The sequence below is a fragment of the Adiantum capillus-veneris genome, chromosome 19, assembly GCF_014529385.1.
Source record: "Adiantum capillus-veneris isolate H3 chromosome 19, ASM1452938v2, whole genome shotgun sequence".
Lineage (NCBI taxonomy): Eukaryota > Viridiplantae > Streptophyta > Polypodiopsida > Polypodiales > Pteridaceae > Adiantum > Adiantum capillus-veneris.
In genome coordinates, this window is record NC_140949.1 from 131,893,102 (window position 1) to 131,920,417 (window position 27,316).

At 40.8% G+C, this 27,316-nt stretch overlaps 1 protein-coding gene across 1 annotated transcript in view; it reads right to left on the reverse strand.

Moving 5' to 3' along the window:
* Positions 1-18,522: 18,522 nt before the first annotated feature.
* The window catches only part of LOC147434886 (uncharacterized), a 51,715-nt gene continuing 42,921 nt past the window's right edge, over positions 18,523-27,316 (reverse strand). Inside the window, exons 9-10 of the mRNA XM_086491277.1 lie at positions 23,585-23,887; positions 18,523-19,042 (exon numbers count right to left, since the gene is read on the reverse strand). Of these exons, the coding sequence (XP_086347403.1) occupies positions 18,794-19,042; positions 23,585-23,887 (552 nt within the window). The 3' untranslated portion in view covers positions 18,523-18,793. The remainder of the gene's footprint in view (positions 19,043-23,584; positions 23,888-27,316) is intronic.

A 27,316-nucleotide genomic window follows, 5' to 3' on the forward strand; every position in this document is an offset into this window, starting at 1 on the left:
CGCCAAGAAGTGCTGCATGCAATAAAAGTGATCCCTACGGAGATATCTGCTCTCAAAAGAGCTAAGTAGCACTAGATGTGCTCACAAAAAAATGCATTTGTGAACGCATCTATCCGCAGAGAAACTGCTATTGAAATGACTGCCAAATCGCCTATGAAAGCACCTTGTCTGGAAACCTAGAGAATCTGTGTGTGAGCCGGCTGAAAAACCCCCTGTAACCTGCGTGTCGGTGTCGTTATGTGCCGATTTCCACCGCCGAGCATAAATACCGTAGTCGAATAGCCGTCAAGTTTGTCGTAACCAAAAATCATACCATAGAGCATGCTCGGTGCGCTCAATGCCGATGCCAGGTGTCACTCCTCTATGGTAGAGACACCTCGCACGTGTGTGTGGAAAGTATAGCTGTTGATCGCGGAAAAATGTCATCCACATGAAACCGTTGTCGGGTCGGATGTCAAAAATTCATCTGTAATGGGAGTAATGTTGAGCCGATGCCGAAATGCGAGTGTTCGTGCCGAAACGGCTCTCTACTCAAGCTATCCATGTGTGAGCGGGGTCGAGAAGTTGAGATTGTTGAGCACAAGCTTGAAAGAAAAAAAACGCCGATCTTTCTCTCTCTTACAAGTTCAAAACTTGGGGTTAGTGTGGGGGCTACGTCGGAGATGGAGTGCAAGGGAAAGAGCACGAGGGAGTTGTCAAGGTCCTTCTGGTGGGAAAAGTCCCTTGCCCACAAACTTAGTTTAAAAAAAACTTTTGATTTGCCTGCTCGGTCGAAATTTGACGAGCTGGAGAGCTTGATTTTTATTGATTCTGGCGACCGTCTGAGATCTACAGAGGGCTTGCGCTTTGAGATGCAATCGATTGCCTTGCTTGATTTGCAGAGCTCTCTCAAAGCTCGCGGCCTTCAAATCCCCAAGTGAAGCTAACGCTGCTGTTGAAATTGCCTGTGTGTGCCTGTGTGTGTGTGTGTGTGTGTGTGTACACCTACTTGATTCCAACCTTGGTTATGGCTCTCTACCTTCCTCTGGTGAGCTGTCCAGTCTGCTACTCATTCGATTTGCATCCAAAGCGCCCCCCCGCCCCCCCCTCTTCTAATTGTGCTCTCGGTTCTTGTTCCTCGTTCAATTCTGCTGCATTAGTGCTATTTGGTTTGCTCAAAAGCTCCAAAGCCTTGTAGACCTTTTGTGTGCTTCTCCTGCGATTGGCTTTGCCCCGATTGGTTGCTCCTACACCACCCATGTTAAGCTTGGCTCGCTGCTCAATTTCTCTGGCTGCTCTCATTAGCAAATAGTGTGTGTGTGTGTGTGTGTGTGTGTGTGTGTGTGTGTGTAACCAACACACCACACAGTTCTGCCACTCGATGCTCTTGCCTCCTCAAGCCTGGCTGCTTCGGCTTGCTACTGCTCTGTTCTCTGTTTTCGAATGCCTCAAGCTTTCTGTGGCTCTCTGTCAACCTGCAGTCTGTCTATGCGTTCAAACACAATCATCCCAAGCTCGCAATTGCCGGCATGAGCTCACTCCGGATGAAGCTTTTCAGCTTCTATAACCGATCTCTTGCAGATCCCTATTTTACAAAGATGCCATGGCTTCTCTCCTAGATTCCACCTCCGGCTTGGAGGGGTTGCACGCACCTAGAAGCCGAGAACCATCAAGATGCTCTCATGCCCGAGTTTCTACTCGATTTCCTTGCTTGGTATGCTGCAAATGACCCTTAAGATTTTGGCCAAGGGGAGTGGGAGCTGCACACGAGGTAGGAGCGGGGAGATTCCGTGGCTTTGATACGAATTGATGTGGTGATGCCGAGTGTGTAAGAGAGGGAAGCATGCAAGAGGGGGAAGAAGAGAATTGAGGAAGGGGATGAAGCACAGAGAGTTTGGGTTAGTGGAGAGGAAAAGAGTAAGGGTGGTTTCCCACGGCCCACTGGCCTGCATCCCAACACACAAGTTCAAGTACTCATCGCACATGTTGTTCATTTTCTTCTCTATTTTTCGAGTAAACCAAAATATTATCAAAGAAGACAAAAACAGATACTCTCTAAACATGTCGATCATAAAAGGATTAAAAGTTATAGGAGAATTTGTAAGCCCAAAAGGCATGACTGTAAATTCATAATGTCCAAAACAAGTGTTGAATCATGTCTTTGTATATCCTTGTCCTTGATTTGGATTTGGTAATACCCTGACTTATGTCAATTTTTGTGAAAATAAAAGACTTATGTAATTGATCAAGTAACTCATCAATCCTTGGTATTCCATACTTATTCTTGATTGTTACCTGTTTCAATTCAAGATAGTCGATACAAAGACGTTGTTGTGTAGCTCTGCTTCCATGATTAAAAAAGTAGCATAAGGATGCAAGATAAGCCTAATTGAAGCATGTGATTATTCAATAATAATAAGGGCTTGATAACATGCAAGGTTTGATGCTAAATGTACGCCAGATGCGACTTTAAGAGGCCAAAACCTATATTTTTGATGCTAAAAGTGGGTATATTTGAAGTGATAAACAATGTGATTTTATGGATTATAATTGTAGTGCTCAAGGTGCTTTACAAGCCTGTCTTTACATCTCGTCAATTGGAGCTATTGTGAAGAAGTTATACTAGTTTGAAGTTGGGATTGATTGAAGATTAGTACCGGATTGGGAAAATGAAGATGAGGGATCAGAGATGAAGCAAATGCACAGGCCTCAAGTGCTCATTTTGTGGAGCATGTCGATATTTTTAGATCGACAATCGAAGCTATGGTTGCCAAGATATTAGCAGTTTAAGTTTCACCAGGGTCTGGTTCTGTACCACTTTGGTCGCCTCGGTCAATGTTCCATCTAGGAGTTTTTAGGGAATTTTGGGAAAAGATGCCACGCTTGGCAATGCTTGAGTTGAGTCACATGTCATACGACTATAAAGACATATGTTTTGGAAGTTATGTATGTCAAATGTAATGCATGTATGAAGGCACATAAAGTTTTTGATGTGTTTTCAATTTAAAAATGTCGTCTCTTGGAGCACAATTGTGAAATTATGGCCATTATGGCTTGTGGCGGTATCCAAACCCCGGAATGGCAACAAAATTCACAATCATATTGTAAGTAAAGGATTGTTGGAGGAATATTTCATGCTTGGCAGTACCTTGATTGAATGTGCAATGCAAGGGGGCTGTTGGGTAAACATGTTGTGTTCAACAATGCTTTAGTCGATATACATGTCCAAAGTGGTGCCCCTTGAGGGCAATGGCCCAAAAATCAAATGACCCCAAGGGGGATTCAATCGCCCAAAGGCATTCAATGGCCGCCCAATAGGGTAAAAGGGGGTGTGGTACCCATACATGTAAAAAGGGGGGAAAATAAGAAGAGCATGGTGTGGCGGAAGCAAGAAGAGGCGTAGAGGAAGAGAAAAACGCTCCCGCCGGCCAACTTGGGGGCCTCAGACGAATCGAGAATGAAGTGAAAGTTGATGAACATCGTAGGGTGCCCCAGTTTGGTCCCAATCCCGCTTTGTATGGTGCACAACCTCAGCTGCCATGTCATCAAGGCCCTTGTCACGCCGTCATGTGACAAGCAGCGAGCAAGCTATAAATAAAAAGGGGGAAATAAAGGAGGCAAAGAAAGCTTTTATTTTCATGAGGAAGGGTTGAAGCAAGAGTTGGTTTGCATGAACAAAGGCATGAACGAGAGCAAAAGAGAGGGGAGGCAAGGAGAGCTTGAAGCAAGGGAAGAGGAAGGTGACCAAGCTCTCTCTGGCTCTCTCGCTCTCTCAACCAAGGCTTGGAGAACTCTCTCTCTCATAGAGAGGAGACACAAGCAAACAAGGAGAAGCCTAAGGAATCTCTCTCTCTCTCTCTCTCTCTCTCTCTCTCTCTCTCTCTCTCCTTCTTTGGGGCCAAGATCTCTTGCTCTCACTCTTGATCAAAGAAAGGAAGGGAATCGTCTTTTGCGAGCAAGGAGGAGTTCTTTTTTTGCAATTACATCATCGTAATTAGCTTTACATTCATCAACACCGAGCATCGATAGATGCTCGAACTCAACTTTTGTAAAGGGGAGCTTAAACTCCTTAACTTGCAATTAATTAAGTTAACGATGCTGTTAACGGCACCACCTTGGCAATTGTGCGTTGAATTTTGTCGGCAATATAAATTTCAATACTTTGTTCCCGCTTCGAAGAGGTTACTAGACAATTGTGCAGTGTGGTGCATCTTTTCTTTCTCTCTTCTCCCACAGCTAGCAGCCCAGTGCCGACCTGGCTTGCCTTTCAAACCCCTTAATCCTCGACAACATAGATTACCATCCCTCTTCCGATTAAAGAGAACAGGAGTACTTCATGGAGAAACATTGTGTCAAATGAAGCTTTGTTCAAGAAGTTGAGTAAGTTTCTCTTTGAGTTTTGCAGACTCAGGTACTGACATTTTGTATGGTCTACGAGCAAGTGATGAGCTCCTAGAATAAGCTATATTGCATGATCAACTTCATACTTAGGCAATAATTGTTAAAGTTCTTCGAAAAATACATCATCAAATTTTGTTAGCCATTCAGGTTCAGGTGTGTCTAGATTCTTCTCTGTAGGGTTAAGCTTTATTTCATAAATCATTTCATTCTTCTTGTAACTCTTCATAAGTATGGTAAAGTCCACTAGTTTAAGTTTAAGTTTCCTTCGTTTCCCAGTAACTGTAACTATAGAGTTTTGGTTATTTATGAAAGTCAATGAAGCATCTTTACAATGAATGTGAGCATCATTGTCCTCAAGCCAATAAATTCCTAGGATTCCATCATAGACTCCTATGGGTAAGACTCTAAAGTGAGCAAAAGAATTGTGACCATCCAAAACAAAATTCAAGTTACCCGCTGAAGTAGAAGATATAATCTTCCTACCCATAGCAATTCCATTGTAAGGTCTAAATCAGGGTGTTTATGAAAAATGAGGTTTCGAATGCACCTAAGAGATATGAAAGAATGTGTACTCCTAGAATCAAGTAGTAAGGTAAAATGGCTACCTTGATACTTTGCTGGGATTTGAATTATTGAAACTTGTTCATTCACTCCCTGATGTTCTATTGCAACATGAACATATGCATTTGCTTAATTCCCTTCTCCTCTAGTACCTTGAGCTCTTCCCTAGGTCTTTGATTTTCTCCTCCTCCTGGATGAGGTTGACGGCTAAAGTTATTCCCGTTGTTGTTGTTGTTGTTGTTGTTGTTGTTGTTGTTGTTGTTGTTGTTGTTGTTATTGTTGTTGTTGTTGGAAGGTAGTCTATTTTGGATAAAAGGTGCCTGGTCTGAAGTTTCCTTGGTTTTGAGGCTGTCTCTGATTTTGGTTAAAGCTCTACTAATTGAAGTTTCACTGAGATCCAAGCGGTCTAGGTATAAAAGTTCCAATTGAGGTTGAAGTTTCTGGGTCATAATTGTTCAGTAGTTTTGTGTAGCTTAAATTGTTGAATGAAAAATATGTAGACTGATGGTCAGGATCAAGACAAGTATAACACAAATGTTCTTGTCTGGCCTTCATACATAATAAGTTCTCTCTTCTTTGATGTGAATTTCCAGACCTTTGTTCCTCCTCGAGACGAGGTCTTTTGATTTCACGAACATGAGCACGTTTTGGTTTCCTCTTTCTGCTGTTTGATAACACTAGATCAATAGGTTTGCCCACTTTAAGGACATCTCTAAAGCTGGTAAGACAAAGACTCTGTAGTCTAGTCTTCATAGGATTATGCAACCCTGACACGAATCGAGCTACCTTGACCTCTTAACTCATCCCTACTGGAGCATACTTGACAAGGGTCAAGAAATGTTGATAGTATGATTCCAGATATTTGGTTCCTTGAGTACAATCAAGAAACTCATTCATACGGTCCGGATGATAAAATTTGTTATGACAGTTCTTCTTGATATGAGTCTTGAAATGATCCCAAGTTGCTACTTTGGTGTCAACATCGTTCTCTGTGCAATGCTCTCTCCACCAATGCTTGGCTATCTTTTTTAATTTGAACTTAGCAATAATAGCCTTGTTCTCTGCAAATGAATGAGCCAAATCAAAGTAGTCATCCATGCGCTCAATCCAATCCATAAGAATTTTTCCTACATCTTTGCTCTCTTTGCTAAAGTTTCCAGGTCTGGACTTGTGGAGCATGGCATTGACGTCCCTATCAATGATGGTTTTTGGAGGTGAAATAGGTGCATTGACGTTAGCAGAAGTCATATTTCCTCTAGGAGGCATGGTAACTTACTGCACCATATCAACCAAAGTCCTTCTTAGTACAATATTCTAGTCCACTCAAAGTCCTCTTAGCAAAATATAATAGATAGTCGAGAATAATACAAGAGAGTAGAAGAAAGAATAACAAATAGATTAAATCAATTCTACATCGTAAAAATATCAAGTTTCAAAAATCTATAATGTGTCACGAAAGTTTCTAATAAGTCTTAATGGCTCTAACATAATGCACTCTATAGTAGCAATTGTGACATCCTTCCACCAATGGGTCATAGGTATCCCATTCTTTTGGTGGTTGATCCCAACAATCTTTCTTGTCATTGGTTGAAACATTTCCTCATTGGCATGTGAATCATATCATTGCTAAGTAAGTGAACGATTAGTTTCCGGTACTCTCATTTTGTTGTGGATTATTGCATTCCTATAATTTAAACAATCATCAAAGTAGGTAGAGTCCTTAGGAAACACGTCCGGTGTGTCCCATCTATTAGAGCTGTGTATGTTTACACAATCTACGAGGCACTAGGGTCTATTATAGGCATTGTATAAAATTTTTACATGGTGAGACGGCTTGTGGATTATGGACTTTCCAAAAAAGTCAAAGAAGAACTTTCAAGTTACTTGGCTAAACGAGTATTGCCCATTGGTCTGGCATTGATATCCCCATACATTCAGCATGAAAATATCAAAATATCATGTAGCCATTACTAAGAAAAATATATTCCTAGTATCCAAGTTTCTTTTGGCGGTCTCAAGGTAAGTTCTTAAACATTTATATACAACATTTGGTTAGTAACAATGATCTCCTTTCCCAACTTGGATTGAAGCCATTTGATACTCCCAACGGGTGAGGGTTTATATTCAGGTGGTCTAAACTCTAGGTTTCTTGCAGCATAATCATACCAAGCTCGGAATGTATTAGGCATAATACAATCTGTGGATAGTAACCTTCTCTTCTCTTTCCCATCATGTGTGGTCGTGATAAGTCATTGCACTTTCACTCCTGTCTGAAGATGCTCTTCCACCATAAGGTGAGAGAGTATATTTGCCCATATCCCTCGAGGTAATATGTTGGTCATCTACATACATACTCCATCAGTCAAGTTAGTTAGAATGTCAAAAAGATACATGTCACTTTTAGTAACGCAAAAAGGTCCTATGAACCAATTCTTGGTTCCTATCACCGAGGTTCTACCCTTATAATTTTTTACATCATGGGTTTCAAAGTTTAGAACTTCAACTTGTGCACTAAGATTCACATGCTCCTTCTCATACCATTCTTTTCCTCAAGATATGTCCATGGGTGATATTGCATTAAAGCATTTTACATAATTGTGTTGTTCATTTACATGATGTTTATAGAAATATCTACTCGAGTTCATTGCCATTGGATGTGCCTGAGCAAAGTCACTAATACATCTAGGATTCTCATACTCATCAAAGGTAATAGTGACATTGTGAGGATTAAACTTAAGAATAGGTCCGTATACTCTATTGAACGAGTCATGAGGTACATAATAGAATCGATTGCTGCCATTTGACTTCTTCCAAACCCTGATTATGACTTTTTACAGAAGCCATATCTTTGATTAAGCATGAGGTCCTTCTTACTAAGAATGGTCTATTAGCTTGTATTTCCGAAAGCGAGCACAAGTCGATATAAAGAACATATCCCTGTACTTTGAAGTTGCCTTCTTGAATCTTTTTCTTGACCCAGAGCTATGGATTGACCATATATGTATTAGGCACTTGGGTTCAATGTTCCGGTTGGGCTTCAACATACAACTCCCATGCTATGTAAGTGTTTGGAACAAGGTAATCTCTAGCCTCCCTTCGAAGTTTGAACCACTTCAACTTTCCAATGAACACTGAATCTGACCGCATAGCTGAAAAAGACTTTTCGTGCAAAATCACTTGGGAGTTCATCTAGACAATTAATAATATCCATCTAAAACAAGACAAGGAGAGAGAAGACTTAGTACACATGTGGAGCAAAACTGAATCTATGCCCTTTATTCATCAAAATTTGATTTTTATGACAATATTACTGATTCTGAAGCCAGCTCCCTAAATATTATTTTAACTCTCATGACTGGGTATTCTCTTAGACCTCCCACACGACAATGTGGTCTATACTTACCTTCTAGAGTTTCTTTCCCTATGACAGCTGCAAGTGCTTCAAGCTTCTTGGCAGCTTCGGCAATCCTTAGCATTTGGGAGTGCATTGCCCAATAGTAGAAAATATCTTCTATGCCTAACCACATTCTAAGTTGAAGTAGTCTGAGGTTGGCAAACTAATCTCCCGGACTATCATCAATGTAAATGAAGAACTGAGAGAAGGTTCTTGGTGACGAGTAAGGTAACTACAATCAACACTCTTTCAACAAGTTGTGTTTCTCTGAATTGCAATGACTTTGATCCCGATTTCTAAGTAATAAAAGACTTCCTCGCATCCCTCGATAACCGCATTTCCATATTGTTGAAAGTTATGGCCAAAACCTTGTTTCCCTCGCTAAGGCATTCAGACGTCACCTTAGGAGCCATTTGTTAGTACAAAAAAAACATTCAAAGAAATTCTTAATACTGAGGCTAAACACTTCAACCACTTCACCATAACTCGAGCATATAATCTCATACAAGAAGACAAGTCAAGGAGGTACCACCAATCAATGACACTCATAGATGCATCATGAATACAATATCCTTTCTCAAATAGTATGCATGAATGTGTGCATGATGCATAACAAACTCGACTAGTATCAGGCTTAAGGCTATCCCCACAACCTTAAGCATAGACTTTGATACCAGGTGAGAGATATCCCAAGTGGATACCAAAGCCCAAGGACATGCCGCGATTAACAAAAAATAAGTGGATTCTGAGACAACGAGAATTGCCAAAAGTAACAATCAACCCAGATGTTTCATAGCCACTCCACCATCTTCCAAATCTTCAAACGAACACAATTCTTCGACAATTCATCAACGAGCTATTGAGATACATTGGTTACTAAAAGGTAAATGCTCATTAACAACCACACAAGTAAACCTTGCCATCGAATGCCCTTACGTGATCTGCTTAAGACCTCCCTCTTGCACAACATCAATTTTTTCACGCATTCAATGAGTATGCATATGTAGGGCCCCTTACATGGCCTTGCATAAGGCACCACTTTATGGCCCATGCATAACACGATCTACATGACACATTGTCATCCAAGATTACTCTGACTAGGAAGGGGGAGGCATTCTGAATGCAAATCTTGAAATTTGAGAGAAAAGAGTATTGTTTTCTTGATTTTTGTACTATAATTCATGTTTGAATTCTTGTTTTTGACACAATTTTTTATTTTGTGCCTTGAAAGATAAAGAGATTCATGAGCAAGGGACAAACGCCAAAGACGAGCCCTTAGGTGTGTGTAAATACGTATATAATAAGACTTAATAATAAGAAGTGGGGCAATCCGTCAAAATTTTTCAAATAAGGATTTTTCTTTGAAAGTTGAATTTCTTTGATTATCTAGCTATTTTTTAGAATTTTTAGGTCAATTTTTTTTGTGCTGTTGGTTTATTGATTTTCTAAGCAATAAATATCGACAAAAGCTAGAAAATTACCAAAAACACCAAACACATGTACATGGGTTCTAGGAATAAACAAGAGTTTTTAGAAGTCAATTCGGGTTGAGAACGAGCAAGTTATGGTCAATTTTGGATAAGTTGCAAAAAATGCTTTTAAGTTGAAAAAGCTTAATCAGACAAAAGAGACAGATTGGAGTCATACGGTGCCCAATTTTGAAACTTTTTGACATGTTGGTCATCAAACACATGAGGTAGGACTAATTGGGAGGTGAGGACAAAAACTGAAGTTTGTGTGTGTGTGTGTGTGTGTGTGTGTGTGTGTGTGTGTGTGTGTGTGTGTGTGTGTGTGTGTGTGTGTGTGTGTGTGTGTGTGTGTGTGTGTGTGTGTGTGTGTGTGTGTGTGTGTGAGAGAGAGAGAGAGAGAGAGAGAGAGAGAGATCTAATTTGGAGCTGATTCTCTTGTGATTCCCATGCTTTATATGCTTTGAGGTTCGACACCAGACATGACAGGTATGTTCCTTGCCTAGTACACTATCATTTGATACCATTACATGTCAGGAAAAGTAGGGAGAATACTCCGGTAGGTCTAAGCTAGCTTACATGGGAAAATGATGCTTACACTGGGTTGGGGCATCCAATGATGATCAAAATCTAGGGGAAGGTCACTTTTAGGCTTACTAATAGACCCTTGACTTCAAAATCCAATTTTGGATTACTGAAAAACCTCTCCAGGCAAAAATTTTGTTTTTTCCCAGGCTGTCAAAATGGAGAAAAACTTGACCAGTAGCTTCAGAAAATCAAAGCAATGAACTTTTGTGAAGGAACTTCCATAGTGGGGGTGTTCAAGTGGGTATAACAATAGAAAAACTCTTGTAACCCAAGAAACTGTCATCTCTAGATGTAAATCAATAATGGGATGAGATTGGGGAAAGAACTTGCATAGAGCTTCTAAAGAACTTTTCAAACCAGCTAGCAATGGTGCATTGTACCATACAAGAGTAGCTGATTAGCTATCAAGACAGAGAATCATTTTTGCGGAAACAGTGGTCCTATGGTCAATCAGACTACATAATAAATGAGGTGGTATCTAAGCAACCCTGTAGAATAGCCTTCACAAGGAGAGGAAATGCCAAGCGGTGTTCCTTTTAAGCACCACAATTAAGGCGGACTTGGAAAAATGTGTCAAAAATCATTGTATCAAAGCTTTCAAATGCAGTCGCTAGAAGAAACACAAACTGCACTCGCCAAAGTAATCTTTTTCACCGAGAGTGCTCTAGTCATGGTAGATAGCAATCATTGGAAACATGCATGGAAGAAAATCAATGAGTTTGGCCTAGGATTTTCAATTCCTTTGTATCACACAATACAAAATGATCTCTTGGACAAATGTTGCATCGAAGTTAAAGAGTGTGTTTCCAAAATAATACTTGGAAATATGTCCCTTTCAGGATTCACAATTGTGAGTGATGGTTGGTCTAACGTTCAAAGAAGACCAATGATCAATGTGATGCTGGTTTGTCCAAGAGGAGAAACATTCATAAAGGTGGTTGACAATTTTGGTGTAGTTAAAAGTGCCAAATACATTGTTGAGGTCTTGACTAATGTAATTAAAGAAATCAATGTTGAACATGTCGTTCAAGCAGTCACAGACAATGCAAAGAACTGTAAAAATGCTCGCAAATAAATAAAAAAACTGTTTTCCATACATTTTTTCAAATGGTTGTAATACGCACAGTTTAAACTTGGTGCTAAAGGATTGGTATACTAGTAAAGAAACCACATGGTTTACCGAAATAGTTGACATAGCCCAACAAGTTGTGAAGTTCATCTTGAAACAACAGAGTGCTCGGTTTGTACAGGATGCGCATGTCAGTTATGTTAAACATTACGTGCTGAAACTCAATTTTGCACGTGCTTTTATACATTGGAATCACTCCTACGGAATAAGTGCACTGTGATTGACACTTTCAACTGCACGGCCTTTCATGAGTGGCAACTTGAGCATACCAAAAAAGTGAAAGAGAAAATTACATGTTTACATGGGTCCATAAACAAGCCTGCTTGGTGGAGGAGTGTAATGGATGCATATCATGTAATGATTCCTGTTATATTCTCGATTTGCAAACTTGATCAAAAGACACCAAATATAGGAGAAATGTGGATGACCTGACGGCGGTTAGTCCAGCAAAGTTTGGAAAATCCCGAGGAGTTAAAAGAGTCTATAGTAGAGAAGGAGTGGCGACTACCATTCTCTGCAAAACAACGAAGAATTTTGTCCAAGTACATTTATGCAAGGTGGAAGAGCGCTCATAACCCACTCCATAGTGTTGCTTACATGCTCGATCTAGGGTATTGGAATTTAGATTTGATGTCCAATACAGAGGTGGTCAACGATTTCTATCACATAGTCAAAACATTCTACTCTAATGTTTAGGATGGAATTGATTGTATAAAAAAGGTGAGTTCATTTAGACTAAAAGAAGGACTTTTTGCAAATGATTTTGTACAGCCAATGGAAAAAGAGCAACCTGCATGGGAGTGGTGGATGATGAATGGTGGAGAGAATTACTTGACCTTACGCCTTCTTGCAATGAAAGTAATGGTGCAATGTGTAGCAAACTCAAGCTCGGAGAGAAACTAGAGTATGCACAAGTATGTTTATAGCACTATTCGAAATAGATTATTGGCAGATAGAGCAAAAAACTTATTTTACATGTTTTGCAACAAAAAGATATTGCATCACATCAAAAGTGCTAGCTATGAGGTCAATGTCTAGTATCCACTCCGTCCATCAAAATTCTTGTAGAATACTGGACACTGAGAAGATGAAGATGCATCTGATTGTGACGTGCAAAATAACTTGGATGCAAAACAAGGTGACTAATGTGTGTCCCTTGTACAAGTGGAGGATTCACTTGTTGTGTAAAATTCTAAACATCCTGGATTAAGCAATGAATACGTTTTCCATTTGGGTGAAAGAATTCTACATGGCTTCTTTGCATGGCTAATGTTCATGCCTTCATATTTCACGAATACATTTGAAGAAGCATTTTATATAGGGTTTTCCACATTGGACACCACCCTCCAAGCATGGTTCATGAGTTGATATGCAATGGAACTTCTTTCAACAAACACAATGAAGCCCTTCGCTCCCAATGATAGAGCCTTAGAAAAAAGATATCAAGAAGGGCCACAAGAGAAAGCATGGCGCTACTTTGAAAGGCGACCCTACATCTTCAACCAACCTTGATTTTGACCCATATCAAGGATGACATGAATTAGGAGGGGGGCAGGGGGTAATGGAAGATTCCAACAAGGACTCCAATGTACTTCACAATTTATTCCATCATCCTTGTAATTTGAATTGATTGTGATATCTCTTCAAATGGTTTACTACTCACAGACTTGAAGGGCCATAAAGCTAGACGGGCAGAAATCCTTCATGATAATGATTGTAAGCTACGATATCGCAAAGGGCGATATAATGTAGTAGTGGATGCACTAAGTCGGATGCCTCAGATTAATTCACTTGCTTTCACGGAACTAAAGAGTGGATTTTTGGAGTCATTACGTGGCAAGTGTGCACAAGATCAATCATATGCTAAAGTGTGGAGTGCAATTTTAAAAAGGGATCCCTCACACTCACATGTCTCTGAACAGCTAGATCAACATGTGTCTGCACACGCAGATAGAAACACACAGAGCTCCACCCCTACTCAAGAAGAGCTTAAGCGATGGAAGAATTTTTCCATTAATGATGGCTACTTACTCCAGAAAGGTAGAGTATGTGTGCCAAAGGACTCAGAAACTAGGCGCCAAATATTCTTTGAGTGTCACAATAGTCCAAGTGCTGGTCATTCAGGTATTCGTAAGACGTATGCTTTAATTCGACAGCAATTTTAGTGGTCGAACTTACATCATGATGTTCAAGAGTACGTACTAAACTGCCAACAGTGCCAAGATAATAAGGCAGAGCGCCTCAAGGTAGGGGGCCTTTTACATCCTTTAGAGATTCCACAAGGTAAGTGTAAGAGTATCTCTATGGATTTTGTAGCAGGACTACCTACTACAAATCGTGGCCATGATGCCATTTGGGTAATTGTAGATCGTCTCACAAAGATGGGTCGATTCATTCCCACTAAGACTTCGGTTAAGACACCGGAATCAACACGTCTATTTGTAGAGCATATATATAAACTCTGCGGTCTTCCAGCTAGTATCATTAGTGACAGAGATGAAAAGTTAGATAATAACTTTTGGAGAGCTGTGTTCCAAAAGTTGGAAACTAAACTTAATCTAAGTACGGCTGATCATCCAGAAACGGAAGGTCAAATAGAAAGAGTTAATCGAGTGCTAGAGAATATGCTACGAGTGTACGTTAGCAAGAAGCAAACCAATTGGGAATACTACTTACCTATGTTGGAATTTGCTTATAATAGTTCAAAGCATGTGACTACAGGATTTAGTCTATTTATGCTTTTATATGGATTTCAACCTAGATCACCCATTACGATGGGGTTGGCTAAGGAGAAGATACAATAAGAGAAGGATTTTCTCCAAGACCATTTTGACATGCTTCGAGGTGCTCAATAGAATGCTAAGCAAGCTCAAGATCGATATAAGAAGTACGCAGATGAGCATCATTGTCTTGCTACTTTTGAAGAAGGAGACAAGGTTTTCCTCAAAGTTCCGGAGCATTCAGAAAGTCTGAAGACGGGAAAAGTTGCTAAACTTTCACCACGCTATTGTGGACTGTTTACCATTCTCAAACGCATAGGTCAAGTGGCCTATAAGTTAGCTCTCCCAGAGCACTCACGAATTCATCTTGTTTTTCATGTTAGCAATTCATCTTGTTTTTCATGACAGCAAGGGCTGAACAAAATCTTCCACGAGCAGAACATCCCATGAGACCATTGTTTGCAGATGATACAACATGTAACCTTTGATTTCAGCACTATAACCAACAAAAATGCATTTGACAGCTTTATCATCCAATTTCCAACGATACGTTTGTGGCAACAAGGCATAAACCAGACAACCGAAACGCGCATGTGCACAATAGAAGGCTTTCTATCATGGCATGATTCATAAGGAGTCATAGACTACAAAACTTATGTAGGACACCTATTAAGTACATAAGTGGCACACATAATAGCCTCAAGCCAAAACGAATCTGGGTTGACTTTTGACCATACATCATGCCATTTTCATAAGAATTGTTTCTCCTCTCAGCAACACCATTTTGCTCAGGTGTATATGGAACTGTACATTGGTGTTTTATCCCACGACCCACTAGAAATGCATTAAATTCATGAGACATATACTCCCCCCCTTGATCAAAACGGAGGGTGATAGGATATTTTGAGACATTTTTAGCCATTGCCAAAAAAAAATCTGAAGCACATAAACACTTTTGACTTCGCTTTAAGCGGATACATCCATGCATGTCTAGAATAATCATCAGGAAGTAAAGGTAATTGCCCAACGGCGGAGTTTGCATTAGGGTTGCAAGAAAAACACAAACAACTTGGAGAAGACGAAGGACGCTCAAGGCGGCACACAACAAAGAGTATATTACTTAGTGTGCAATGGAAAGATAAGATAGCCCTAGAGTATTGGGCGTATATGCAATGCACGGAGGAAAAATCTCCTAGTGAGGGAAAAAATGCCCTAGCGGTCTTAAGTGTGTTCTTACACATCACTACCACATGTATATGGTAACACTACCACATGTATATGGTAACAGGATCAAATTGATCAACTCCTTCATGATCCCGTACATTGCTTTCACTAGCCTGCTCCTTAAACACCAGAACCTTGGCACCTTGGTAGTGGGCAAAAAGGGACGTTGTCACGAGACCAGTGGAGCAAGGTGGTGCTGAGATCCTCAATCCTACCATTCATGCGGAGGCCGTTTGTGCCATGTTTGTGGTTTTGATAGCAAAACAAGACAAGGAATGGGTATTATGGCTTACTATATGATGGACCATGCAAATCTCTACTCTGAAGGGGGTCAATGGAAAGGGATCGATGCTAATGACAAACTGCTTGGCCCTCATTGGGCCATATTGATAATGAGCGGCATAACGAGTGAGTTGGTGCAAAAGTGCAATAGAGCTACGAGTCCTTGGAGTGGGGGGTGTTAACCAAATACTTCTAGAACTCAATAAAATTTTGGTCCTCGTGGCTTGCCAAAGCTGTTGTTATACATTTGGACCCATACTGGAGAGGGATTGCTAGGAAGGTGAATAATGAATGACTCCAGCCTCTGAGCCACTTGTGGGATGACTTCAGCCTTTAAGAACAAAGAGCCGGACTTTGTGGCTGCCCAATTTCACCTTATAGGTATGGAGAGGGTGTTGATTAATAGAGCTTTGGAAAGGCTAATGCCCTTAAGTGTACCCAATTTTGAGTGGAAAGCCTCGCGATGGCAAGAGAGTAGCCACTTCCTCAAGCCACACACCAAGGGCATTTACCTTGCTCTTATACACAAGGCAGACTGGTTCACCCCCCTCAACAAATGGTAGGGCAAGCAATGGCCAAAGGCTCGATGATTGGCATCAAGAAAGAACATATGGGACCCACAGCTACTCTTGGCAATGAAGATTTTTCTATGGAAGGTGTTATGGGGGAACTTACCAGCAAGAGTCAAGATCTTAGCTCAAAGTATAGGCTCTAATAGGTGTTTGGGTTGCAAAACTGCTAGGGAGGATCTGTCCCACCTATTTGTGGAATGCATGGGGTAAGAGTCCTGGCATCTAAGGTGTGTAAATGGATCCAAAGGACTTGGAAGATTGGGTTTCCCAAGAATGATCTGCTCCTTGGAGGGAAAGGGATGATAAGCCAACCAATTCTGCTTTATACTCAAGTCGTTAGATTTTGCGTCTCCACCATGTTTGGAAGGCCAAGAATGGTCGAGTGTTCATACAGGTGCTCTCGATTGCCAACTTCGCAGAGACTATCCATGATAGCAAGGAAACTATCTTTGGGATTGGAAAAAGCAAGACTTCTGAGAGTGGAATTGGGTAATTTTTACCGCCAGATCTATGTCAATGTGATGTGTGCGGGGTTGGAGCACCCTTTTGAATGTAAGTGGCCATGGCTTGTAATGAGCATGGTGCTGATGTAATGGTTCTCTTATTTATATATAAATTTCACATATTGTGAGAGTTGCAAAAAAATATTTTTTTTTAATTCAAGAAAATGCACTCTCGTCTTGAGATTAGCTTGATTTTGGTGTAACAAAGTAACATTAGCCATGCCATTAATCTAGTTGTGTGATCCTACGAGCCATGTGAATCATGTTGTGAACTATCCATGAGAAAGAGAAAAAAAAATGCATTCTTGAATATGTATAAAAGATTTAAACGACTCACTAAAGTGCTAGATTAGTTGTGAAATTAGCATAGATAATTTCTCATATATAAGCCACATTTTCTAATATATCCTCAAAAAATGTTTAAAACTAAGAGATTCAAATATCTAGCACTAAGAAGTACATCACACCAAATTGCAAATAGATAAGTATGGCAGGAAATTACATCCTTTTTTTGACACAATTTAGGTTTGAATCTCTTTTTAAAGCATGGGATGAATGTGGTATCATAGCCTCGAAAGTGCAAAGTTTTTTCTTAGATCATAAGCCGAACCTGTGGACATCACACTCTCATTATGCATCTCTTGCAACAATTCTTGAATGTTTTCTTGGTTAATTAACAAGCCATAAAAGGATATCTATAAGTGTTCTATAACAATTGAGTGTTAATTAATCAAAGATGACCTCAAACATAAGCACTGTCTCATTTCTTTTCTCCCTAATCATCATATTGTACATGTATAATGTCTTTCCAATCTATCAATAAATCCAACAAATTACCAGCAAGAGGCATACAAACATCCATATAACCTTAAAGTGAAGCTTCAATATATATGTGTGCCTGAAGCTTCATATTTGACTCAATCACCTTATTTTAGTTTACTAAAACGCGCAACACATCGATTTCTTACTCCCTATAAGTTTTATCTTTGTTTTTGTGATACACCCAACAACAAGAAGGAAGTATATTATTTCAAAAAGAACTACAGAACTAGCCCTACTCCATCCGTGCCACAGCATCCATACATCAGAGACAAGCTTCTACACATCTGACATATTGGCTAACATAGGAGCCATCCGATCGAGTATAATGCCGAAACAAAATGCCCATGGCTAGTAACACAACCACCTTGTCACAAAAAGCCAAGAAACAAGAAAACGAGGGGATGCCACCCTGCCCATGCATGTCCATCAAGTCGCACCAAAACGATCCTTTACTCTTAATCTTGTTTTTTTTTGCAGTACTCACTCAAATGAGTGAGTTATGCTGAATTAGAATCTACCAGACATACAAATCACCATGCTCTCAATTTCCCATGGATCCAAAAATAAATAGAATGGGTTCAGGGATTTAAGTGCTTTCCCTACCCTTGCAAAGTTTCATAGCCATCCGCTCCTGTCTCGTCAGAAGACAAATGACTGGGCTTTACAAGGGCCCTTACCCATACATATCTAAAACATTACTTGACTAAAACCATTCTTGGCCTGGCTGCCACAAACTGCAAGCCTCTGCCACAAGACAAGCAACCTCCCAAGCATAAGAATCTGACAGTACTAGCAAAAAGAAACACCACATACCATACTAATGCCACCGAGATAATTCAGGCTAACAGGGGAGCAGGTATTTTCGCTAATTATAGGGAAAATAATTTATACTTTTTGAAAGAATAGGCACTTTTCAAACATTATCTCACAATTATCCATGTTTTATTTTAGAAGTGCTCTGATGATCTTGATTTGCATCAATCACAGAATGTTACAAACAGCCCTGGCGATATATATCCTTTGCACATGGTTCTCCACAAAAAAAAAACATTAACTCAAAGATCCTAAAACCTTTGTGTCCATGTGGTGTAAAAGGATGGAGAATAAAGCTTTATGATTCGAAACAGCAACATTGATGACTTTGAGACATGGCTATTTCCAACCAACAACATAGTCAAAAATGGAAACAAGTGCAATTGCCAAAGGATACAATAGCAATGCAAGACCAGAAATCCAAACTCGGAGAACTCTTTGAGTTAAGGCCAGAACACCCACGATCAGGGTTATAAGACAAATAATGAGCACCTCAGATGAGAAATTCCATTCTAGACGTCGAACATATATGATAGCCAAGAGGGTACCAAGGCTCATTGTGTTATTCATTGTCACTGCCCCATAAATCTGCATATTAATTTTCTCAATACATCATCATCTTTGAGACAAAAAATTTACACAAAAATCCTAACACATTTTGAACAAGTGGAAGAGAGTTTTGAATGCATACTTAAAAGAATAAATAATACTAAGAGTTCGTTTTCTACATCTCACTTAAATATTGTTGGAAAGCATTCAGTATTTAGTGGATTTTAACCAAAAAAAAACATAAGTTCGTGTTAGCTTTTTAAAAGGTGTGTATCATTGATTAATTTAGCCACACAAATTTGTTGCTCCCAACTAAAACACCGGCAGTCCATCTCTCTGGTGTCGTTGGTATACAAAATTATTGATAGAAGTGTTGTCCTTAGGCTCTCCCCCCTCCTAGAGAAAGCCACTACCCCCCACCAACATAGATTTATCAAAGGAAGGTGGATTTATGACATTTTTGCAACATTTTTGTAACCTTCACCGAACAAGAGTGTATCCTACTTCAACTTGACCTGGAGAAAGCCTATGGCCGGATAACATGATCTTTTAAAGAAGATATTGTCATGAAATCATTGGGCTTTGGCCCATGGCTGTGGCATTTGATACACACCCTTGGTGCTAAAAGAGCCAATCTGAGCTCATGTTTAATGATAGAATTGTGGATGGCTTTGAAGTCAAAAGATCAATCAAGCAGGGTTGTCCACTAGCCCCATTTTTGTTCGCCATTGGCTCTCATCCCCTATTTACCATGCTCGAAGCCAGTGATGCAAGAGGGGAGATCCAAGGGTTGACCTTGCCTAACAACGGTCAACTTTTGGCAAAGCTTTTCGTAGATGACTCCCTTCTCTTCTTGAAAGCTAGCCCTCGTGTAATTAGGAAGGCTCTAGTAGGAGTATGTGTTGCTTCTCTTCCTGACCGAGGTGAAAGTGATTAATTCATTTAGGCTCCCATACATAGCCTTCACTGGTCTGCTCCTCAAGATAGCCAAATGCATCTAGAAAGAATTCTTGAAACCCAAGAAAAGGTTCTTATGAAAAAGAACACCAAAGACTCAATGCCCTAATAGTGGGCTAAATGGGAGTCTGTCGCTAGACCAGTGGAGCAAGGTGGTATTGGGATCCTCAACCCTATTATTCATGCACATCCCAGTGTGTTCTGAATTGCAAAGCGAGACCAGGCATGGGTCATCATGACAAGGGATATGATTGACAAGGTGAAGCTCTTTTCTCAAGGTGGCCAGTGGAAAGAGTTAGGTTCACGACAAACTGCTAGCCCCTTGAAGCTCTAGCCTATGATTAGGTGTCACAATGGGAGTGTTGGTATACTTGGTATATAACTGTACTAGAGAAATAGAGGCACTAGAATGGGGAGAGTTAGCTAGGTATATTCAAAACTCCATAACACATTGGTCCCCTTGGCTCTCTAAAGCAGGAAGTAAATTATTGAACCCATTTTGGAGAGAAATTTCCGAAAAGGTAAATAACAAAGGGCTTCGAGGACTGGCACATTTTTGGGACAACAACAGCAAGAGCTAGAAAGAAACAGTCCAATTGGCTACATAGTTTCATCTTAGCAATAATGAACGACTACTGACTAACAGAGTTGAAGGGCTAAATCTAAATTTGGGTGGAAAGCCTGGCGGTGGCCCAAGAGTAGACATTTCTATAAACCGGAAAAACCAATTATATCTACCACACTCTAATGATCAAGAATGATTTGCCTCTCTCCCCTCAACAGCTGTGGGGTAAGAAATGTCTTGAATCGAGATGAGTGGCGATAGAAAGTAGCATCTGGGAGCCACAATGGCCTCTTTCATTGAAGCCTTTTTTATGGAAGGTGTTAAGGGAGGCTATGTTGGCAAGCATCAAGATTCAAGCAAGAGGTATTGGATCAGATAGGTGCTTGGGGTGTAAAACGACAAGTGAGGACCCCTTCATTTATTCATGGAATGCCTCACTATTAGAGGCCTTGCAGGAAAGATGTGAAAATGGATTCAAAAGACCGAGAAGATAGGTTTTTTCAAGAATGATTTATTCTTAGGAGGGAAGGTGCTGAAAAGAAAAGCACTAATAATCTGTAAACGAACTGTTAGATTCTGCTTATTTTGGCAAGTTTGGAAGGTTATGAACCATTGGGTAATTGAAGATGAACTCTAATAGCCAGCTTCATGGATATTATCCAAGAGAGTAGGGAAGTGATTATAGCCATTGGAAAAAGAAAGAACTCGGACAAATGGAATTGGTCAAATTGTTGTCGTCATGAACTCAACTCATTATTAGCAATGTGTAATGGTTCATATCTAATGGCTCGCCTCTATCTAGGGTTGTGTATGTTCTTGAGGTATCCGTGATCCCTTAAGGCTCAACATGAGCTTGAGGATATCTTGTACATTTCTTTATGGAGAATTCAATACATCCACTCACTATCATTTAGAGCTAGGTTGTGAACAAGATTGCAACTATAAGAAAATATTGCAATGAAATCTTGCCGTTGGGAGCTTTCCTTATTGGCCGGCTAAAGGCCTTAGTACCCATATGGTGAAGGTCGTTCAAATCTAGTTGATGGGCATGTGTCCCTCAAAGGAGTCTTACAAGTCTTGAAGAGAAAGAAATTATGTCCCCACCACCACCTCCACCTCACTGAGTCTTACAAGTCTTGAAGAGAAATAAATTATGTCCTTACAAGCTCTCTGACACTGAGGTGGTGGTGGGGACGCAAGGAGAGGCGAAGGATCCATCACCCGACGGGTTAGGCAGAGGCCCTGAAGTAACAATAGCCCACCACAATGGGGGAGGCCAGAGCAACATATCGGAGCTAAACGACGAGGAGCTGAGAGGACAAAAGGTGAGTTGAGATTCTTAGCGTTGTCCTTGAACAAAAGAACGCTAGAGGAACTCGATGCACCCTTCGAACTCGTGCATGCAACAAAGGGAGACAGGGCCTATCAAGCTCTAAAAAAATGCTTCCACAAAGAGTTGAGGTTGAGGATGCCCTCACTGTGGTAGTCTCTCCCACTCTGATTAAAAGACAACTCGTTCAGCTTGTTAAGTCTACGTTGGTCTTTGGTTTCATGGGCAGGGTGCCTACCAAAATAGAGCTCATCAATTTGATTCAGAGCCCTAATGTTCTTAACCAAGGAGGAGCAATGTCCAATGCTCAACATCTGGCAAAAGGCTTCTTCTCAGTGCAATTCAGTGACAAGGTGTCGGTGGCTAAAGTCCTAGCCAAAAGCCTGCTTTTTCTCTAGCGTGCTACCTTGGGATCCCTCATTCGAGTCGCCAGATGCTTTCCAGGATATATGTCCGATGTGGGTGGAATTTGTGAGCCTCCCGTTGTGGCTGAGAAGCAACTTAAAAGACCTAGCAGCAACCCTCGGTACTCCTCTGTTTGTAGGCACCGCCACCAATAAGGTGTGTATATGGGGATCTCAGGAAGACCCAACCTAAGAATCTAGTGGTAAATGTGGGGGCTAGTCTTAAGGTTATCCCTCTAAACTTGGGTACTTTCTTTGGTGTGTTCTTCAAGTGCAACAAATTGGGCACTTTGCTAGGTCGTGTCCAGCTGCCTTGATCACGGCCCCAAGCTCAGCAAGTGGGAAAAAGCCATGCCCTCAACGATGGATACTGAATCAGAGACTCCCCTATAGAATGGTAATGAGAAGTCATGAGAAAAAGGGCAATCTGATACAAATAAGGAGACCTTAGAGAATTTAGAGAAGGCCGTCAAAGCCCATCCTAGAAACGTAAAGGCCACCCAAAGATGCCGCTTCATGTTAGCCGCCCAGAAAAAAAACGACATCCCAAGTGGTTCAGAAGATTGTTTTGTCACCCATGTTTAGAAAGAAAGACGAAGAATGGAGACAAGTCTCCAGCATTTCATGTAATTGATTCAAATCCTAGGTGCGAGTGACTGGGCAGATGAAGGAAGCCCCACCAGCCATTCCTAAAACCCCTTACCTCTATGATGGTTCTTCGAGATGCCAACCCAAAAAACTTGGGAAGCATCTCTTTGAATTCATTTTGGAGGGAAGCCACTACAAAGATCAATAACAAAGGTATGTGACGCTTGGGCCAATTATATAATACATCAGTGTTTGGGAAAAGTGTGCCTCAGCTTAGCCTTGAGCTGGTTGAAAAACCAAATAAGTCGGTTAAAGAGAGGAGAAGGAGAAAATCTGCTTGAAAAATTTTTTAAAAATTTATGCTATAATGCCATGCGATTGTAAGCACTCATTTAAAGCTACTCTCCATAAGTCTCATCCCCCCTTAATTTAGCAAGCCTTAGTGCCTCCTCACCCTTTTTTTTTTTTTTGTTTGGCCATACTTACAATTGTGAGTGGAGAGAATTTATATATTAACCATAAAAGAATACAAAGGCCTCCTCACCTTGTTTTTATTATGTGATCCTTGTATGGGATTTGTTATATCTACAATTAGCAAAAATGAAAACATTTTTTTTATTTTGTGAGAATAAATGACATATTGAAATATGATACTCATGTAGGGCTCAAAATTGTGTATATGTATGCACAGTTATAAAGCATTACAACAAAATGGCAAGGCCTAGTATAATATGTACCTGAGAATAGGTCAACCACATATTAACTTGTTGCTTGCGAGAGGCAAAAATAATAGAGGCGATGCCTTCACTAGCATTTGAAGCTATAGGAAGAAAAACGAATGAAACAAAGAAGGATGGAATATGAGATGCACGAGAAAAGTCTGTCACTGCATCCACCATTGGCTCCGCAAATACTCCAATTAGTACCACTCCCAATAAGAGGAGAATTATAGATTTTTTGATAACTTGAGTCTTTGTGAGAGGAGAAAATTCTAGCTCCCTTTCTACGAGATCCTCAATAATTTCTACATCCTCCTCCATCTGGTGCAAGTAAGGAAAGAACATTAAACCTCTTTTCCACATTGGCTATATATCTAACCTTTGAAAAAAGACTATATCTCTACTTCAATTGTAGACAATGTTAACAACTTAGAGGTTTGGTAAGACCTTTCAACAACAACATTAAATTTCTTTGATCACAATGAAACCCGTTTTCTGTAGTGATGTTCTCATGGATTCACTTCTAGTCATGGGAGAAATGCAACATCCTAGGAAAAACCTCATAGTCCTCCCTTGGTTCCCTATCTATAATCAGTAAGTGTTTGGGAAAAGTGTGCCTCAGCTTAGCCTTGAGCCAGTTGAAAGACCAAATCAGTTGGTTGAAGAGAGGAGGAGAAGGAGAAAATTCGCTTGAAAAAATTCAAGAAAATACAGTTAAATTGCAAAAAAGGCTACTTAATTTGCAAAATTACCTCTTTGAATCTATCCTAAAGGGAATTTTGTATGTTTCTGAAATTGATTTTTGTAGAAGACTGCACAACATGCATTCTATGAACTATGTAGTGTTAATTCACTACCCTTACAACATATAGAGGTGTTCTAGCATATGACAACACCAAAATCATACAGTCAGCTTCTAATAGTTTTTCACAAACAACGACAAACCTAGCCACATGGTATGTCCACGTGCCAACTTGACACCTACGTGTAGAAAATACCATCACAATCAGGCAAGAAAGATCATACCTAAACAAATTGTGTGTCCATGGCCCAAATCAGTCTTGTGCATATGAAATGGCTACACGATAAGGTGACACAAGATGGTATACCTAGCCAAATCCAATCTCCACGTGCCATATTCGTCACAAATATACTAATTTTGGAAACTATTTGTAATATTTTGCAACAATTAAATCACTAATATCCATAATAAAGAAACATTTGATGTAGTTCATATCCCTACCATCTATATCTCCAACGCCGTGCTAACATAATATTTCATGCAATTCCTTCTCTTTTGTTTTTTCTCTCACTTGCATTCTCTATGTCTCTCACACACATACAATATGGTTTACTACTCTCTCTCTCTCTCTCTCTCTCTCTCTCTCTCTCTCTCTCTCTCTCTCTCTCTCTCTCTCTTTTGAAAAATATATCTTTAAGGAGAATAATACAATCTATATGCCTATCTATCTCGAGATGTGTGTGTGTGTGTGTGTGTGTGTGTGTGTGTGTGTGTGTGTGTGTTCGTTCGTACGTACGCACATGCATACACACACACACACATATGTACATATTTGTTCACAAGTCGACACACAAACATATAGATATACACATGTGCTCTCTCTCTCTCTCTCTCTCTCTCTCTCTCTCTCTCTCTCTCTCTCTCTCTCTCTGTGTGTGTGTGTGTGTGTGTGTGTGTGTGTGTGTGTGTGTGTGTGAGAGAGAGAGAGAGAGAGAGAGAGAAACGCTACGCCTAAGGGTGGGTTCAGACTAGGCGGTGGAAGAAAACTGCAAAGGGGCGTCAATGCTCCATGGCAAAAGTTGATTGGTTGAAGTTGAGGCACTCTTCCGCCGGGCCCTCCATTTTTCTCCCCCCCCCCCCCCCCCCCCCCCCCCCCCTTTCGAAGAGTTGATGGCCTTTCTCAGCCCCCTTTGCTTTTTCACTGTTCCGCCTCCACACTGTTCACACTAGACGGCGGCAGATTTGTGTAGACTTCTTTCTTCCGTGGGCTCAGTCTGAACCCAGCCTAAGTCTTTGGCCTCTCTCTCTTCCTTGCCTACCACTCGAGGTGTGAGGGGGAGCCTTGCGTTGGGGTGCAGAGGGGGGGGGGGGGGGGGGGGGGGGGGGGGGGGGGGGGGGAGACACAAGTACGAACTCTGGCCTCGTCTTCACACCAAGACCATAGGTGTAGTTGTGCAGGCTATGAGCCGCTTCCTATCCAAGAAGGCTATGAGTAGTAGTTTTCTAAGGCAACAATTTTGTGCTTGGCTATGGACAACATGACGCCATTCAATCGATAGTCAAAAGGTAGCACACATCCAATGTTCAACTCAAGCTCGATAGTAGAAAGTAGAAAAGCCCTCTTTTAAACACCCGATTGTTAAACACCCTACCAAGCTCACTGAGGGATCATGCACTTCACCCCAATGCTTTGAAGATAGGTTTATGAGTGTGTGGTTGTGTGTGTGTAAGTGTTTTGAACTAGGCAAGGCCCTATATTTGGGCATAGTATCCTTGTTGTAGGGGATTAACCTACCTTTGGTTGTTTGTCAGGGAGTTTGACATATTTCTCCCCTTTAGTAAAGGGTACAACTATCAGTAAGACACCTTGTCTAAAGTGTCTCTATTCATTGTCTAGTGGCATAGTGGCAAGCTTAACGGGAGGATTTCTGTAGTTTTGAGCCATCATCTATTATTGTTTGTAGTCTCTCCAAACACATAAATATCTATATCATAGCATTGGGCTTAAGGAGAGAAATGTTGGAGTTGTAAGCCATCACTTATGAATACCATGTATATAGCTCCCAGACACATACGTGTCCTTTTCATCCTCCAAGTCATAACGAGCCATGTAATAACATCTGATAGACCCTGTCCAGTCACCCCCATGTGTTAACCCTCACGGCTCACGGACACCCTATCACCTACGAGACGGACGTTGTAACCTACGGTGGACATTGTATTATTTATTTGGTAGAGTCAGGTACCGGGCTTGTCGGTCCAATAGGAAAAGGGTAAGAGTGATCGCCGATGAGAGGCGCACTCTAACTGGGACATTCAAGGGATTAGTTGGCTAAGCATGGGCGCCCAAGTGTGAATGGGGTGAGCTCATATAAAAGCCAACTAAACCTAAAATTCACTCATTCTCTCATTTGTGCAATAAAAGAGTGCTCTTGCTCCATCTCCATCTCCGTCTTCTTCTTCTTCACCTCCTTGTGTGTGTGTGTGTGAGAGAGAGAGAGAGAGAGAAAGAGAGAGAGCGATCGAGCATTGCGGCGGCACGACGGCAGTGAAGTGATTGAGCGCGACGTAGCGGCGTCTCCTTCTTCTTCGCGATGAGGAATCCTCCACGGCAGGAGCATAGAGCGGTGAGTGACACACCATTGCCCTCTTTTGAGCTTACTAGTTAAGCTAGTTGTGTGCTTGGAGCCGTCTATGGCTCGCACACAGTGTTAGGCAAGTCCCTTGCTTTGACAGTGCGGCAAGGAGCGCACATTTTTGGCGCCACTGCCGAGGAATCGCCCTGCACTAAGCCCAAGAGGCACTTTGTGCTTCTCCTATGAGTTGTTTGTAGTAGGAAAGAAGAGGAAGAGGAAGAGGAATGAGTTATTTTTCTGCAAGTTGTTAATTTCTGTATTGTCTGCAAGTTCTGTGATTTCTGCATAATGTTGTGTTTTCTGTTTGCACACAGTCTTTGCACGGTTAGTAGTCGTTAGCTTGTTTGCAGTGAATGAATAAGTAGGAAGGCA